The sequence below is a fragment of the Paramisgurnus dabryanus genome, chromosome 5 (genome assembly GCF_030506205.2).
Source record: "Paramisgurnus dabryanus chromosome 5, PD_genome_1.1, whole genome shotgun sequence".
In the NCBI taxonomy this organism is placed as follows: Eukaryota; Metazoa; Chordata; class Actinopteri; order Cypriniformes; family Cobitidae; genus Paramisgurnus; species Paramisgurnus dabryanus.
In genome coordinates this window covers 10,232,501-10,249,500 of record NC_133341.1, presented here as the reverse complement: position 1 = coordinate 10,249,500, position 17,000 = coordinate 10,232,501, and the positions used below count along the sequence as shown (strand labels likewise).

At 37.2% G+C, this 17,000-nt stretch overlaps 1 protein-coding gene across 1 annotated transcript in view; it reads right to left on the bottom strand.

Moving 5' to 3' along the window:
- Window positions 1–418: 418 nt before the first annotated feature.
- Window positions 419–17,000, bottom strand: part of bdp1 (BDP1 general transcription factor IIIB subunit) — a 30,968-nt gene continuing 14,386 nt past the window's right edge. Inside the window, exons 21-46 of the mRNA XM_065267063.2 lie at window positions 15,544–15,692; window positions 15,411–15,462; window positions 14,802–14,894; window positions 14,575–14,722; window positions 14,352–14,476; window positions 14,027–14,269; window positions 11,452–11,578; window positions 11,261–11,363; window positions 11,106–11,172; window positions 10,836–11,025; window positions 10,544–10,745; window positions 10,382–10,463; window positions 9,896–10,272; window positions 9,592–9,789; window positions 9,419–9,497; window positions 7,862–8,069; window positions 7,449–7,773; window positions 7,259–7,358; window positions 6,965–7,130; window positions 6,730–6,874; window positions 6,510–6,603; window positions 3,183–3,433; window positions 2,021–2,108; window positions 1,656–1,923; window positions 1,362–1,548; window positions 419–1,215 (exon numbers count right to left, since the gene is read on the bottom strand). Of these exons, the coding sequence (XP_065123135.2) occupies window positions 1,108–1,215; window positions 1,362–1,548; window positions 1,656–1,923; window positions 2,021–2,108; window positions 3,183–3,433; window positions 6,510–6,603; window positions 6,730–6,874; window positions 6,965–7,130; window positions 7,259–7,358; window positions 7,449–7,773; window positions 7,862–8,069; window positions 9,419–9,497; window positions 9,592–9,789; window positions 9,896–10,272; window positions 10,382–10,463; window positions 10,544–10,745; window positions 10,836–11,025; window positions 11,106–11,172; window positions 11,261–11,363; window positions 11,452–11,578; window positions 14,027–14,269; window positions 14,352–14,476; window positions 14,575–14,722; window positions 14,802–14,894; window positions 15,411–15,462; window positions 15,544–15,692 (4,175 nt within the window). The 3' untranslated portion in view covers window positions 419–1,107. The remainder of the gene's footprint in view (window positions 1,216–1,361; window positions 1,549–1,655; window positions 1,924–2,020; window positions 2,109–3,182; window positions 3,434–6,509; window positions 6,604–6,729; window positions 6,875–6,964; window positions 7,131–7,258; window positions 7,359–7,448; window positions 7,774–7,861; window positions 8,070–9,418; window positions 9,498–9,591; window positions 9,790–9,895; window positions 10,273–10,381; window positions 10,464–10,543; window positions 10,746–10,835; window positions 11,026–11,105; window positions 11,173–11,260; window positions 11,364–11,451; window positions 11,579–14,026; window positions 14,270–14,351; window positions 14,477–14,574; window positions 14,723–14,801; window positions 14,895–15,410; window positions 15,463–15,543; window positions 15,693–17,000) is intronic.

The following is a 17,000-nucleotide window of genomic DNA, read 5'->3' as shown; positions in this document are numbered from 1 at the left end:
TATTGCACAATTAAAAACTATTTAATCATTTAGACTCATTTGTCCAAATAGAACTCTGGTGGCGAGATTAATGTGAAACTTTTCGGCTCAAACCCAACCCAACATAGGCGTTTGTAATTAGTATGCAGGAACATGCAACCGATCAGATTCACATGATAATGAATACCACCAACTAGATTTGGATAATCCTACTTACTTCTGCTTGTAGTTGTAAAATAGGAATTTTTTTTTTATTCAGACAATTACCAAAGCATGAAGAAAACTGATGCTGAGTGGCCCAATAAGAGTGCTGACCTTTACTGAACATCTGCGGAGACCTTGCTGTCCTTTGCTATTTGTAAACTAACCTAGGACACAATCAATGGGCTAGTATAGTGTTAAATATGTGCTGTAATTATTAAAAAGTCAAAGTACTAAATTGGGGAAGTACTTAACAGAAATTTTTATTGATTTAAAAAAATCTATGTTAATGTTATGTTTCTGAGGGAATGCCACAAGTGATGTAGTCTAAGTGTTACACAAGATAATTCAAAAGCTGTGCAAACCATTTGTGTAACAAGTGGCATTCAAAATAGTGGAGCTGTTATACACTACGATTATATAATAGATGATAGAATAACTAGCAATGTAACACATGAATCAAAACACATTTAGATGGACATGTTTTAAAACTTCACTAAAGAACAGTCAAGGAATGCTGGGTCAATGGACGACCAATGAAACGCAAAGTAACCTTAAAAACAAAAATTTGTATTTGAACAAAACAAGATCTTGCAACACAAACTGCTGTCAGAAAAAAATAAACAAGACTGTTTATCATAAGCAACGTTTATCATAAAATAAATAGAAATAAATAAGGCAGTCATTGGTAAACCTCAAGAACAGTTCTGCATTGTCTTATCACATTTGTGTGATATTTATGCGAGGCAAAGGCCCCATAACAGAAATGTATTTGTGGATTATTAGTTTTTCCCTTTGTCAATAAAATGTAACAAACAAACAAAGTATTTAAAATGACTAACAGTTCTTCAAGACACTGGAAAGACTTTAGTGCAGTAAACTTTGATAGCAGCAGTTGGATTTAAACACACAGGTCTCAATCGGGAATCAATCTGCATCCACTTCAGTAAAAATGTCGTCGAGGAAAAACTGAGAAACTGAAGTAGGCTCCTCAACAGCATCCGAATCAGATTCAGGAGGGTTACTGTGAGGTGACTAAAAAACAGAGGATGTCATTAAGAAAAATGAATGATAAAAAACATTTAAAATGTGTTAATCACTTCAAGCGTATATTCATTTTGGAAAAGGTGTTAATGATGATATACACATTACAATGACTTGATTAAGATCCTAGTATGCACCTGGTAATCATCCAGTGGTTGGTAGGTTGAGGTAGATGCTCTGGCTGGGGATGAGGTAGACGTGGAGCTGTCTGCATCAATAGCCTTTATGTTCATACGATTAAGGACAACCTTTGGCCAGGCACTTGGCAGCATTGCTGGCTCCTGAGCAGCATGTGACGCAAAGCCAGTCATTCTGCTTTCATTTCTAAAAACATAACAAAACTAAATGTAGTCATTTCTAAGTCATACAAAATAAAAAATAAGGTACAAAGATACAGTGTCACTTTTTAATGAATTGAAAAACATTCTTACGCTTGAGAAAATGTTGTTTTCACATTGACAGGTGTGCTGTGATGCTTTGGTTGCAGGTTATGTTGGCAGATTTCCGCTAAAGATAGCCTCTCCAGCTGGATTCTGCATTCCGGAGCCATTTTGGGGGATTTTGTGGGAGTTTGAACACTTGACTCTTTATTATCTTTTGCTCGCTGAGGTGTTTTTGGGACAGCACGAGCTGACTTGAGCACATCAAGTTGATTTTTTGGAGATCTTTCGGGTGATCGTAGCGTCATCTGGAAAGTACCTTTTTAAGAAACATCGAAACGATATCAGTAGCACAAAGTATCATGGAGGCCCAAACAATCATAATGCAGAGCATTATGTAAATACGGCCGACTTACTTTGCCTTCCTGGTGATTTTTTTGTTGGTGATGCTGGCGGTTTATCAACAGTTTTTTGCATGTCAGAGTTGCTTCCTACTTGATGTTCCTTTAAAACAGACAATCGCATTGTCATCTGAACAATTATTTTACATTAAAGGGGACAGAGAATGAAAAACCATTTTTACCTTGTCTTTGTTGAATAATGGTAGTCTACCCGCATTCACGAACATACAAAAAGTGCTAGACATGCTAAACATCTCAGTCTCATAGAATTTCCTCTTTTAGAAATGTCAGCCAGAAAACGGCCCAATCTGAAAAACTGATGCTTATGACATCACAGGCATCTCACTGCCCCTCCACTTTAAAATAATTGGCTACATTTTTTGAGTGGCAGCAAAGTCATCCAATCAGTAATGAGATTGCAAGTTAAGCCAGTAGGGGGAGCCAAATAGGTGCAAAACCACTTATTTAAAATCCACCACCCTATTAGAGCTATCTGAGAGAGGTTTTTAGGAAGCTTCTAAGGCATTACAGACCCAAACAAAAACATTTTTTGTCTACATGTCACATCACAGAACAAGGAAAAATACCCCGTTCAATCATTCTATGTCACCTTTAATAAAAGTTTTTTTATTAATTTTATTAATAATTGTAAATCATTTTTATAATAATTACACATGTTACTCAGCTAAAGTCATTTTTGTGATTTAACGTTTTCTCCATAAAATCATCTAATGTAATAGACCAGTGGTTCCCAACCTAACCAAAGGCCCCCTCTACTTGCCTAAAACAATATTTGAAGGCCCCATACTCAATAAAAGTTATTTTTTCCAAATAAAATTAACTAGAGCTTGGAATAAGTAGACAGATGTTTATTGGCTAATAAAATGGCCAAAAAAATAAGAAATATCTTTATTTTTGCTTGTTTTATCCTATTTAATGCTTGTTTTTTCAATTTTTTTATAATTTAGAAAATCTGCTGAGGCCCCCGGCCCCCTGGTTGGGAAAGACTGTAATAGACCATTCTGTAAAAATATCACCTTGATATCTTTAATATTTACTGAGTGAGGCAATGTCAAAGATTGAAATCATTGTGTCCTTGTCTCATTAATTTAAGACTTTAAACTCGCAGATTATCTATAGTCAATTATTATGAATTGGAGTTAATAGCTAAACATACTTTCTTTGCATCGTCAGATGTCCTCCTACATTCTGGTAGGCTTACAGCATATTCCCCATCTGTGTGAGCGCCACTTGCACCAAATCCTTTCTGGTCTATGATGTGTTCTTCCTCCGAGACGGGCACAAACGCATCTGACAGCAACATGTGGGAAACTCCTTCACACCAGTTCTCAATTTCATTTGAGTCTATTGGAAGCATATAACTTTTGAGAGACCATTCATCCTCAGCTTGAGTGTCCAGGGAATGAGCTGTTGGTGTAATTGTGCAATCTGTCATTAGCATTTTAGGAAAAAATATTTTATCGGTAACACTACAATAAGGTTGTCTATGTAAACAATTAGTTAATGCATTTGCTAACATGAACTAACAATGAACAACACATCTACAGCATTTATTAATCTTACATTGCAAAAAATGACTTTCTTATTGGTATTTTATATACTTTTAGACAAAAAATATAAAATTTAAGCAAATTCGTGCTCAAAACAAGCAAAAAATCTGCCAATGGAATAAGAATTTTTTTTCTTAAAGGCGCTCTAAGCGAATTGACGCTTTTTAGACCATAAAACATTTTTTGTTACATACAGCAAACATCTCACTATCTGCTTGCTGCCTGTCCGCTGATCAAACTGTAAAAAAACGCGATCTCTGTAGACAGCCTAGGCTCCACAAACTGCAATAAAAACTAGTGATGCACCGATGTATCGGCCGCCGATATTTATCGGCCGATTTTTGATGAATTTGAAACCATCGGCATATCGGCAATAGCACGAGAAAAACAATCGGTATCGGCCTATTAATTAACTGCATACAGAAATCCATTATATGTAAAAAACGAGTTAATGTTGTTAATAAAATAAATGCTGAACAGCAAAAACCACCTTTGAAGGTTGTCATGCTGTCTTATTATATTTGTTTTAGCTTAATTTGTGTCTCTCTTATTATGTTGGTCAGTTGAATGTTAATTAGATCAAATCCATGTTCGGTAAAAATAATTTGATGCAGAAATAAACTAGCAAATAGACCAACTGTATAGTATTGTATACAAGTGTTTAATATCGGTATCGGCATCGGTATCGGCCAGAAGTTGTCTGTTTAAATCGGTATCGGTCCAAAAAATCCTATCGGTGCATTCCTAATAAAAACACACTAGCCAAACCTAGCACCAGAAACGATAACAAAGTGTTCCAGCCAATAAACGACAAAAAGGATTTGGGGGTGGGGGTTGGGCGCGCTCATGAAAGCACGGAAGGGAGGAGGAGGGGAGGAGTTAGCTATGCTCCGTCTGTTTGAAAACAATTCAAACGTCAACAAAAACAAAAACTAAGTCTCGAAGATTCGCTTAGAACGCCTTTAAATTAAGTGTTTATGAAAAAAGTAAACTTATTTCAAGAAAATTTTTCTTAATCCATTGGCAGATTTTTTTTTGCTTTTTAAGCACTAATTTAATTAAAAGTTTATATTTTTTGTCTAAAAACTAGACTTATTTTCCTAGGTCATTTTGCTCATCAAGAAAATACATCTTAATTTAAGAATTTTTTGATATTTTTACTGAAAACAAGACAAAAATACTAAGAAAGTCATTTTTTTGCAGTGTAGTTCATGTTAAAAGACAAGTATTTTACACTTAAAGCCCTGTTTTCAGATTATTTATGATGAAATAGAACGGTTTTGACTGAAATTTCGACATATGCGGCTGCCCTGGGAATTTTCGGGTGTTTGTTTTTCACCTCACACCTCTATAATGGCTTTATACTGTAGGTGCACAGGAACAATCCTTCCTAAAATGCATTAAACTTTCGTTTACAAAGACGTGAAACTCACCAAGTGGTCAGGGGTGTTCACTGATATGCTCACACAAAAATCGCTGCAACGATGCTTTCCAACAGGTGTTTAAGCATTCGTTGTAAACTTGTGGACCTATTTTTCCAAACGCCTCACACCCGTATATTCTTCCGTTTAGAGCTTGAATAATAAACACTCCAGCCCAGTTGGTGGCGATAATCCGCCTTTGCCAATTGCAGGAATACAAACAAAGTTCCCGGCGCGGAGTAATACCGTACCTTACAGCACATCTAATACAAGTCAGTGGAGTTGACAAAACTACGATAAAACCTGTTGGAAAGGATCTTTTGCAGCGATTTTTGTGTGAGCATATCAGTGAACACCCCTGACCACTCGGAGAGTTTCACGTCTTTGTAAATGAAAGTTTAATGCATTTTAGGAAGGATTGTTCCTGTGCACATATAAAGCCATTGTAGAGGTGGGAGGTGATACAAGAAACACCCGAAAATTCTTGGGCCAGCATCATATGTCCAAATTTCAGTCAAAACCATTCTATTTCATCATAAACAATCTTAAAACAGGGCTTTAAGTGTAAAATACCGAACTTGTCCTTTAATCTAAGAATTTACAAATAAATTGGCTGTTTCTCAATTCCAAGAACGTTAAGAACGGACGTGGAGACTGGTCTTGCCAGGCGACCTTGGAAGAACAAAAGGTCGTGAGAACACAGAACGCACTTGTGAGAATTGAGCTATGTGCGATCTTCCTGCTGGTCACCTGACCTCCCCAGATTTCAGCGCGCAAGTCTGCACTCGATGCATCCTCGATATCAAGAACTTATCCGGGTATTTTCATGCGTCCTCTGTCTTGTGTTCTTGAGAATTGGAATTGAACTTCAACTGTTAATGATGACGTAGAGCGAGGACGCAAGATCGCTGAAGAACGCATATTGAGAAACAGCCATTATGAAATCAAGCCTTGTTAACATTAGTCAATGCACCATGAATAACTGTATTGACATTAACTAACATTAACAAGAATTAATTAGGGCTGTCAAAAGATTAATCGCGATTAATCGCATCCAACATAAAAGTTTGTGTTTACATAGCATATGTGTGTGTACTGTGTATAAATATTATGTATATATAAATACACACACATTCATGTATATATTTAAGAAATATTTGCATTTAAATACTGTATATACATTTCTATAATTTATATTATATATAAATATAAATATTTTATATATAAATATAAAAAATTTTCTTAAATATATACATGATTGGGTGTGTTTTATATATAAATAATAATTATACACAGTACACACACATATGTTATGTAAACACAAACTTTTATTTTGGATGCGATTAATCGCGATTAATCTTTTGACAGCCCTAGAATTAATACATGTTGAAAAACTATATTGCTCATTGTTTGTTAATGCATTTACTAATGCAACCTTATTGTAAAGTGTTACCATTTCATCATAAATATTGTACAACATCAAATTCCTATTCTTTAATAAAAAATTCAAACCTCTCCTGCAGGAAGGTATGTTCTCCCCCGCAGATCGACTTGCAGTTAAATTTTTTCTTTTCGTATCTGGTCTTTCAGTAACTGACTCCTCAACCTGTAGCAGTAGATTCTCAATCAGTCTTAAACTAATTCTGAATTTTTTTAAACAATATTAGAAGTGCTCGACCTGTTAAAACTCACGAACAAAGTGCATTTTCATATTGTGCATCTTAAAACTTACCAATAAGGCCTCTTGGTGAAATTGGCTACTTTCGGTCTCGTGACTCTCGTCAAGTACAGGAACCAGTATATCCGAAAGCACTGTGTGAGAAACACCCTCACACGCCTCCTCAGCATCCGATGATTTAGTGTATGACTGATCAGCACTATGATGAAATGACAAAATGGTGTGAAGGTTAAGAGTTAATGTCTTTATCCAAAGATTACAGTACCTGATTGAGGAATAAAGCTCCTACCATGATAAAGTCTCCCTAATTTCACTTCCACAAGGAGTTGAATTATTCGTTGAGCTTTCACTCTGTTCCGAATTTGATTGAAGATTACAAACATCTTGTTGTTTCGATGTTGCGGTTGACGCTCCACTTCTCCTTTTGGGAAAAATCATCTTCACCTTGAGTAGGCCTTAAAGCAAAAGGGAACAATAAAAGTAAATCAGAAACACAAGTCCTATAAAAAGCATCAGATTTTTTTAAAGCAACCATGTTTGAAAGCAAACTATTTTATTCAAATGGGGGAGAATTAAACGTCACCTTTTTTTGTGGCCATTCTTCTTTTAGGTGACACAAATGGTGCATTTTGTGACTCTGACACAGCACAAAATGTGCTGGAGATGTCTTGATGCTCTTTTACCTGAAGACAAAATGTGCTTTACATATACTGAGACAAAACATTCTGTTACACGCTTGGTTTACAAATCTGTCACGGCATTCAAAAACCAACCTGGGATCTTTCTGCTTCACGAGAGCTTCCCTCTCTAACAGTCATTATTTCTTTGGCCAAATCATCTCCCACTCCTTCAGAGACAGGGACGAATATATCATCCAACATCATGTGTGAAACATCCTCATGCTCCTTTACCTCCTGGTCTTCCTCTTTTGTGAGGTTCTGTTGTTTCTCTATAGTGCAGGCAGCATATGGGTCTTCACAAGACCGCAGATGAAGATGGACAGAACTTTCACTCTTCATATAAACCTCATCTTTCTTTTCTTCAGTAACCTCCAGAAACACCTCCCCAGTCTTCTTCTCCACAGGTTGTGTTTCAGCACTGTAAAAATACATTAAGCTATAATAATTATCATAAAATGATAATTACTCTACTGGTTCAAGGAGATTCATTGAGATGCATGTCTTACGGTGTTGATGTCATTGCATCAGTGAGTTTTGTAAGCTGTTGCTTCGTCTTTATGAGTTCGTCAGGTAAGGTCAGCATTGCGCCTGAATCTCCTGATAAATTATTGTAGAGATTTTCCTGTTCAGTTCTTTCTTCCACTTTATCGATCTCTTGTTTTATCTGAGGTTTTGAAGGCTTCTGTCTTGAAGATTCCTCTTTAGTCCATGTGCCTTAAGTGAATAAATGAATAAATCAATCAATCCTCAACACCATTTATTAGTAAATTCATATTAAAAGAAAAATTAGACTATTGTGACTTTGTGGTGGCACTTTATTTTACAGTCAAGGTTTACATGTACAGCCATGAACCGAATTACACTGTAAAAACTCCTTGTTTCACTTAAAGGTGACATAGAATGATTGAACGGGGTATTTATCCTTGTTCTGTGATGTGACATGTAGACAATTTTTTTTTGTTTGGGTCTTTAATGCCTTAAAAAAACAAGTGGTTTTGCACCTATTTGGCTCCCCCTACTGGCTTAACTTGCAATCTCATTACTGATTGGCTGACTTTGCTGCCACTCAAAAAATGTAGCCAATTATTTTAAAGTGGAGGGGCAGGGAGATGCCTGTGATGTCAGAAGCATCAGTTTTTTCAGATTGGGCCGTTTTCTAGCTGACATTTCTAAAAGAGGAATTTGTATGAGACTGAGATGTTTAGCATGTCTAGCACTTTTTTGTATGTTCGTGAATGCGGGTAGACTACCATTATTCAACAAAGACAAGGTAAAAATGGTTTTTCATTCTCTGTCCCCTTTAAGTTTTTAAAGTTTAATCAACATGAAATTACAATTAAATTTAAATTTCTTGACTAGTGAGTCAAGTTTATTAAAGAGCACCCGTTTTATTGATAAAAAACAACGTTATTTTGTGTACTTTGTATAATGCAGTGTGTTCACGTGGTTTATGGTTCAAAAAACATTATTTTCCACATACCGTAAATTTTTGTATCTCCAGATTTCACTCTATTCCTGAAACGCACAGATTTGAAAAAATGTGTCCGATTGGCCAACTAATCTGTACGTTGGGATTGGCCCGAATTCCTCTGACGTCAGCCGAAAACGTGACACTCCGTACCATGTTTGAAAGATTCGCTCACAATGCAATGCTAACAGGAGTTAATTTACAGGCTGTAAGTCCGAAGCGGGAGGAATTATGAAATTGTCGGTCTTGTCTGCATCACCAATCCCAGAAAGTAAACTGTTGCCTACAATCTGTGTGTTTGTTGTAGTCCAAGAAAAGAGATTAACGTTGGAGACGCTAATTTGTGTCATCGTTTACTTTGGGTTTGTACCTTTTGCATATCGTTAACATGTACTAACACACACACCAAAGGAAATTTAAAAACGTGAATCAGCCAATAGGTGCTCTTTAAACTTAAAAATAAGTGCAACAAGAAATTTTTCACAGTGTATTAGCCAAATGAATGTGTCTTGCTTATTTTATTCTGTTGTAAATGCACTGCAAGTGTGTGTTGTGTAAAATTAAGTGCAACTGACTTTCAATTCATGTATCTTACTTATAAAGGGTTCGGTCTCGTCTTGAGATGCCACAAATGATGCTTCAGGCTCTTTAGAAACATCTGCCAAATTTTCCTTCTGTGAACACCGGTAATACTACAATGTTAAGTTTGTGTGATATGGAAATAAATACAGTACTATTTTGTTAAAAATAAAATTTAAAATGGCCTACTTGGTCATTAACTGTAGGGAGAAGTCTCCTATTCTCAAAGGCCTTCAGAAGTCTGGTGTCGTCCATGTCTCCAGAAGAAAGTGCAAAGGCATCAACCAAAACCAAGTGTGAAGGACCTCCACAACTGTCTTCAACTTCTTCCTTGGACTCCTCAATGTCAGTGTTGTGTAGATCAGGTCCATCGGATACATCTTTCACCTGTGAAATAAAATTTAACAATTAAGTGAATAACAGAACAAAACACAGTGCACTGTATATACAACTATACATGGTTTGCTTTATCTTAGAATAGACTTGAACTTACTGAAAGATCAAGAGCAGTATCATTGCCCATTAGGATATCAGTATTAAAAATATTTTTCCACTTTATGTGAATATCATCTTTAATATCTTCAGAAGCTGGCAGACTGGTAGTGGACAGCAGACTGGCATGTCCAGGATGTGTTTCTCTCTCACTTTCTTCAGAATCTGAGTGAATGCAGGGAATAAATGAAGCACCGACAGTTTCCTGTAAAGATGTTTTCTGATTGGACTCCATCTCAACTTGTTTTGCTGCAGTATATGATGTTGGTAAATTAACACTGGGTGTCGTTCTCTGCATGGGAGAACATTTAGATGGGCCAGCTTTTGAGGGCCCAGCCTTCATGCATGACCTTAGGTTTGGCTTCACCTTTATCCTACCTTGAGGAAGAGATCAGAGAAAACTTTACTTGCACTTGCTTGAACACCAGTTAATGTTATTAAAGTTGTACAGGACAAAAAGTTTAAATTAAAATGGAAAATCTCATACTTCTCCTTTGAGAAGTCGTCTTTGTTTCTGTAGATTCTGACGGCTTCTCATCTAACTGCACCACATCGGTAACATCTGCTGGCTTTAACCAAAAGCGAAAGGTTTGAAAATGAATTCTGTTACAATACATGAAATCTACAACAATACATAAATAATACGCACCACAGAAGCATTACGCGAGAGGATTTTCTGGCTCCCTCGTAGATCCAATGAGGTGTCTACATCAAAGCTGCTTTTCTGCGAGGATACCAAATGTAAACTGGCATTATCCTTTGAATCAGGAATAGACGAATGATCCACCACCTGCTGAGAGACACTGCAAACATTCTTCTCAATCTCTTCTGACTTCATGTGCAGAAGTGAACTACAAGCCCATTGGGAAAAAAAATACTGATTAGTGTTCAATAAAAAAAAAGTCCATGTAGATTCATTTTGTTCATGAAAGTAAGCAAACCTGGAATCCTTTAATATGGAGGGATTTGACTGTGACTGGTCTGAGAGCAGCTGAGGTGTAAACACTTCTGCTGGGTGCAGGTCATAAGAGGACATGTCCTGGGGCCCAAAGGAAGCTTCATCAAATAGCTGAGAGGTGGGAATCTCATACAGGGTTAAAATAAAAGTGGGCTCCTCCTCTGTCTGGTTATCTATAAAATAAAGTTTGGCAAGTTCGTAATATTTGTATTTGATGGAATTCTTACTGTAATTTTAGTGTAAATGGTGTTACCTGACTCCATTCCAGCTGAATCCTTTATTTCCGATTCTGCATTTCCTTTAACAGGGGCATTCAAATCCTGCCAGAAAACATTCATTAGTTTTAAAGGCTTTATTTTATTATTGAACGTAGAACAGAATCATTTGATGTTTAAGAGGATTTCTGACCCCAGAAGCTTTTGACAAGTCTTGCTGTACTGAATCGGTGTTTAAAGGTTGCATCTCCCCCATGTAGTTCATATCCTTACTATCTTCAGCCGAAAACAGCATCCTAAAGCAGCATTTAAATGAGTTTGAAGCTTTATGCACATTTTGCAACCACACCCTTACTTTTAACAAAACCATGAACGTGTACATACGTGTTCATATCACATGTGTTGCTTGAATATGCAGTGGGGTCATCAGAAAAAGATGCACCAAGAACGTCTGGTGAAATCTGACTGCATGTTTCAGGTGGTGCTACTATTGCATCAGTGAGAACCGGGTCTATAAGAAACACCAAGCAAAGGGTTTGAGTGAGTTTTATGGGGAAGTTTCCCCAAACAGGGCTTACCTTAGTCCCAGACTAAAATGCATGTTTGAGCTATCAGTACCATCAAAATGCAAACTAGTATTGTTTTTTAAGGTTTGTAATATACTTTAACATACTTAATATGCTTAAAGGGACACTCAACTTTTTTGAAAATAGGCTCATTTTCCAGCTCCCCAAGAGTTAAAGGTATAGTTCACTTTAAAATGAAATTTCTGTCATTTACTCATCCTCATATTGTTCTAAATCTGTATGAATTTCTTTTTTCTGATGAACACAAAAGAAGATATTTGGAGAAATGATGGTAAACACACAGCAGTAAGTGACCATAGACTTCCATAGTAGGAATAAAAAAATATGTTGGAATTTAATGGGTACCGTCAACTGTGTGCTTATCATCATTTATCAAAATATTTTCTTAGTCATTTGTCACAATACTTCCAAAATATTTTTTTCCTACTATGGAAGTCTATGGTCACTTGCTGTGTGTTTATCATCATTTCTCAAAATATCTTCTTTTGTGTTCATTAGAAAAAAGAAATTCATACAGGTTTAGAACAACATGAGGATGAGTAAATGATGACAGAATTTTCATTTTAAAGTGAACTATCCCTTTAACATGTTTTTTACCGTTGTGAAATCTACTCAGCCGATCTCTAGGTCTGACGGTACCACTTTTAGCATAGCTTAGCATAATCCATTGAATCTGATTAGATCATTAGCATCGCACTCAAAAATGAAGAAAGGGTTTCAATATTTTTCCTATTTAAAACTTGACTCTTCTGTAGTTACATTGTCTACTAAGACCGACAGAAAATTAAAAGTTGCAATTTTCTAGGCCGATATGTCTAAGAACTATACTCTCATTCTGCCGTAATAATCAAGGACTTTGCTGCCGAAGGCGCAATGATTTTACGCGATGCCCAAAAATAGTCCCCTGCTATTGAAAGTTTCCAAGGGGACTACTTTCAGGCGCTTCGGTACATCACCCATGGTACGCCAGCAAAGTTCTTGATTATTATGCCCAGAATGAGAGTATAGTTCCTAGTGATATCGGCCTAGAAAATCGCAACTTTTAATTTTCCGTCAGTCTTGGTACACGAGGTAACTACAGAAGAGTCAACTTTTAAATAGGAAAAATATCAAAACTCTTTGGTTATTTTTGAGCGCATTGCTAATGGTCTAATCAGATTCAATGGATTATACTAAGCCAGGGGTGTCCAATACGTCAATCGTGATCGACCAGTGGATCGTAAAGGCAATGCCGGTAGATCGCACATAAGTTAACTGTATATGCTGCTCCATGAGCTTCGGAGAACAGAGCGTGAAATTGGCATTATGAGAGTAATTGTGAAACACGCAAGTCTTTTTGAGTTGCTGCGCCTTTCTTCTCAAATGTGTTTTTATAAATCTTATGCCTGCCCGCTGCAGTTGTCTAACATCCGAAATTTACCAGGATGCGCATTCTTGCCTTCATTCAGGAGCAGATCCACGCGCACGGGTGTGTGCGTTAGAGCCCTGCATGGGCCAAAAACTCCAGCCCTAACCCGGCCCTGGCCCGTAGTGTTCAAGCCCTACCCGACCCCACCCCGACAATGCTTGCAATTTTTTCAGCCCGATCCCGACACGAGACCAATATCAATCACTTTTAAGCTCTCTGACGTGCGCGCTCTTTGATGCGTGCTCTCTCTCGGATTCGTGCTCTCAGATGCGCGTTGTCTCTAGCAACACACGCAAACACACACACACACACACAATGAGGAGAGACGCTAAAATAAGCCCGACCCGAGCCCGGTCTGTAAAAAAAAAAAAAAAACGGCCCGAGCTCGGCCCAAATGAGCTTAGCCTGTCGGGCCCCGTCGGGCTTGCAGGGCTCTAGTGTGCGTGTGCGCGAGCGAGCAAACAAACGAGAGAGAGATACGCTTCTGATATTATTGTCATTTTCTAGTTTGTTTCAATAAACCGCATCTCCGCTGTTTTAAGGAGTACTCGTCATGTACTCAAGGATTTTTTTTTACTCCTCAAAAAGAATGGAGTAGCCTGATGGTGACAGGCCTACATTCAATGTAGAGATATATGCAGTATAGTCCTAACATGCATTTAAAGTGTTATTAAAAAATAAACTGTTTTAGCCGGTAGATCTTGTCGACTTTATCATTTTAAAAGTAGATCACCACACAAAAAAGTCTGGACACCCATGTGCTAAGCTATGCTAAAAGTGGTACTGCCAGATCCGGAGATCGGCTGAATAAATTCCAAAACTGTAAAAATCTAATGTTTAAAACGAGCATATTTTAAAAAAAAACAAGTCCTGGATATATCTGAACCCTGTCCAGAAAACCACCCCTATAGCTTATGGATTCAATGAATTAAAAATAAAGAAAGAAAAAAAGAAATAAGCCCACTTGTTTCTTTCTTTCCTGTGGCAGTGTCTTCCAATGAAACGGATGGACCTGAAGTTGGTTTTGTGCCAAGTACATGGACAGGAGTCAGGGGGTCCTTAGCTTGTTCACACTTCTGCAAATTAACCTCACATGACACCAGCTTATCTGCTGTGGAGATGTCCTTCATGCTTAAATCCAGGTCACAATGCATCGCTTTAGCAGGGCTCTGACATCCAGGCTTATCATCAATCTCATTTATCGAATCTAAACAAGGATTAGATCACAATCATTAGTAGTAACACTAATCATCTACATAAACCATTCTTGATATTTAACAATGTCTCACCTTCATAAGGTTCTCTGGTCTGTTGGGAGTTGACCATGATTTGGGATGCCTGTGTCAAGTTTGGTATGAGTTTACTCTGCCACTCTGGAATAATACTTTGTTGAGCAGAACCCTCAACAGATTGTCTAAAACAGATATGACATCAGAAATCACAGGCATTACATAACACATTTTTGTCACTTTAATATTTTGCTCTTTATACAGTATGTTTAACGGTGAACACCTTGTTGAAGTAGCTGTCTTCGACTCAAGAGGTTCTTCAGTCATTGTTTCTGAATCTGAATCGCAGTCCTCCAGATCAGTTATTTGTTCGGTTTTCTTACAGGTCTGAACTGGATCAATTTCAAGCTGCCCTTCTCTTTCTGGAACATCTATAAAAATTGATCGCTTGCTAATATTAAGTTTAATTATGCATTTTTGTGTGTAATAAGACCGAGTCTTTTTTCATACCTTCATCTGATGGTGTGGTGAGGGGAGGATCTGGTTTCTCAAGGAAGGACAAAATCTCCTGAACAACTTCGATATTCACTGTTGGAGTTTCTTCTTTAGAGAAGAGTTACAAAATGAAGTGAATTATAGAAGCAAAACAAAAATAATAAACTAAGGCTATGTTTACACGACAACGACGTAGTGAAAAATGGAAATAAAAATGTCTTTTGCGTTTGTGAAAAATTCCATGTACACAATTTTACCTTGTAAAGAAACACTGCAAACCTACGCACATTTGCATTCTTCTACAAAGCAATAAATACAAACAATCAAGATGTCAAATGCATCGAGCTCTGTTTAGAGGGATGATGAGGAAGGTTTATTACTACAAGTGACCATGGACTATAAAGCAACAAAAGAAATATCGGTGTTATCACAGATTAAATTTGTTTTGTTTACATAAAGACGACAAGAATTTGTACTTTAAAAACCAGCTTTCAAAAATTTGTGTTTTTAGGACCCCAAAACGCTATCGTCATGTAAACAAAAAGCCAAACGCATAAAAACTTTCCCGTTTTATGGTTGAAATCATTGTAGTGTAAATGGCCTCTAAAACTAAGAAAATCTTACCATCTGATGTAAAGGAAAGATTGTCATCCGTTATTTGGGCATCATCCTGGAACTATGAAAAAGACATTTGCTGAAAGTGAAATACTGTGTTGGCTTGGTTATCCCATTAAACCATCAGACACAATAAACTTACCCTCACCTTCTCATCCTGAATTTCCTTCTCCTTCAAAGTTTCACTAGTTGTGGGTTGTTCCTCCAGATTGTCCGGGCATTTATTCAAGGCTTTCACGGTTTCTTCCACAGGAATGGAGTTGCAGTGGGAACGCAGGGTGTCTGCATCTTCTAGATACAAAATGCATAGATTAATTTAAGGCAACGAGGTCTACCTGAGACTAAACAGTATTTTCCAAACCAAATCATTTTTTGCGGAGAACCCAAACATGTACCAACAATAACATGGATTATTTAAAGGATGTGGTCTAATGGTATTTCATGCATTTTCACTTATTGACACTCTTATTAACTCTTTCCACGCCATTCACAAGTTAACTCGTCAATTAAGAGAAAATGCTTCCCTGCCAGTGACGAGTATTTCCGGCAATCCGCAATACCGCTATTATCCACCAGGTGGGTCTCTTCCGCAACTTATACAACCCGGAAGCAACGCCTCCCATGAAAGAGTAAGAACTCCCTGTATGTTTTGAGGATCGCTCTGAATCTGATCTCAGCTTTTTGCTGAAAATTATGTTTTTGAAGAAACCTACCCATATTTGAGGTGATAAAAAACATTTCATCCTACCTTGATTAGTTATCTTTATGTTTGTTTGAAAGCAGAGAGTTTGTTCTTTCATTTGATATAGGTGTATGTTTATATATTTAAAGAAGAACATTTTCTGGAAGGCATTAAACTTTTGTGAAAATCATAAAAAATGCTAGTGCTGGCTGTCATTTTTTTTTAAAAACGCTGGTGGGGAAAGAGTTAAGAGTTGGATTTCTCATGCTAAACATGGGAAAAGGTTCAAAGAAGCATTTGAACGTATGAGTATTTCTGTGCTGAATGCACTTTGTCATGGTTTGTACAAGTTTAGGAAAGCTTTTTCGAATACTGAATCTGTTGCATAAGCAGTGCAGGAAGTACAGTGGAAGTCCTTATATGGGCACTTTACCCGGAATAGCGCACGCACACACCAACCAAGAGCTGACATGAAATCAACGTCACCAAAGAAGTGTGTTGTTGTTTGTGAGGGCAATTTAAGCTTGTTCAGCTTCCCAAAACAACCCAGAATTATGGAAACAATGGATGTTGTTGGTTTATCCAGGGTAGAAGCAGAGTTGTGCAAGTGTGTTTGTTCAACACTAGATTTTGTTGAAGTGGGGCTGTCCCAGTGATAAAACAACCAAGTTGAAAGTTTTGTTGGCAATGGTAAGTGCATATATTGTAAACAACACAAACGTGAATTGTAAGTTTTTCAAAGATAGTGGGATAACTTTATGCTTGCTCGTCAATCGCTCCGCCAGCGGTACGGCTTCAGGTGCTCTGCTTTTTTCGGAAAGAAGCGGTAAAGATAATATATCTTTTATAAATCTGATCAAACTAAAGACTCTTTGGAGTTATTGAGGATTTAATACTACTCTATAGGTTCTCAAGAT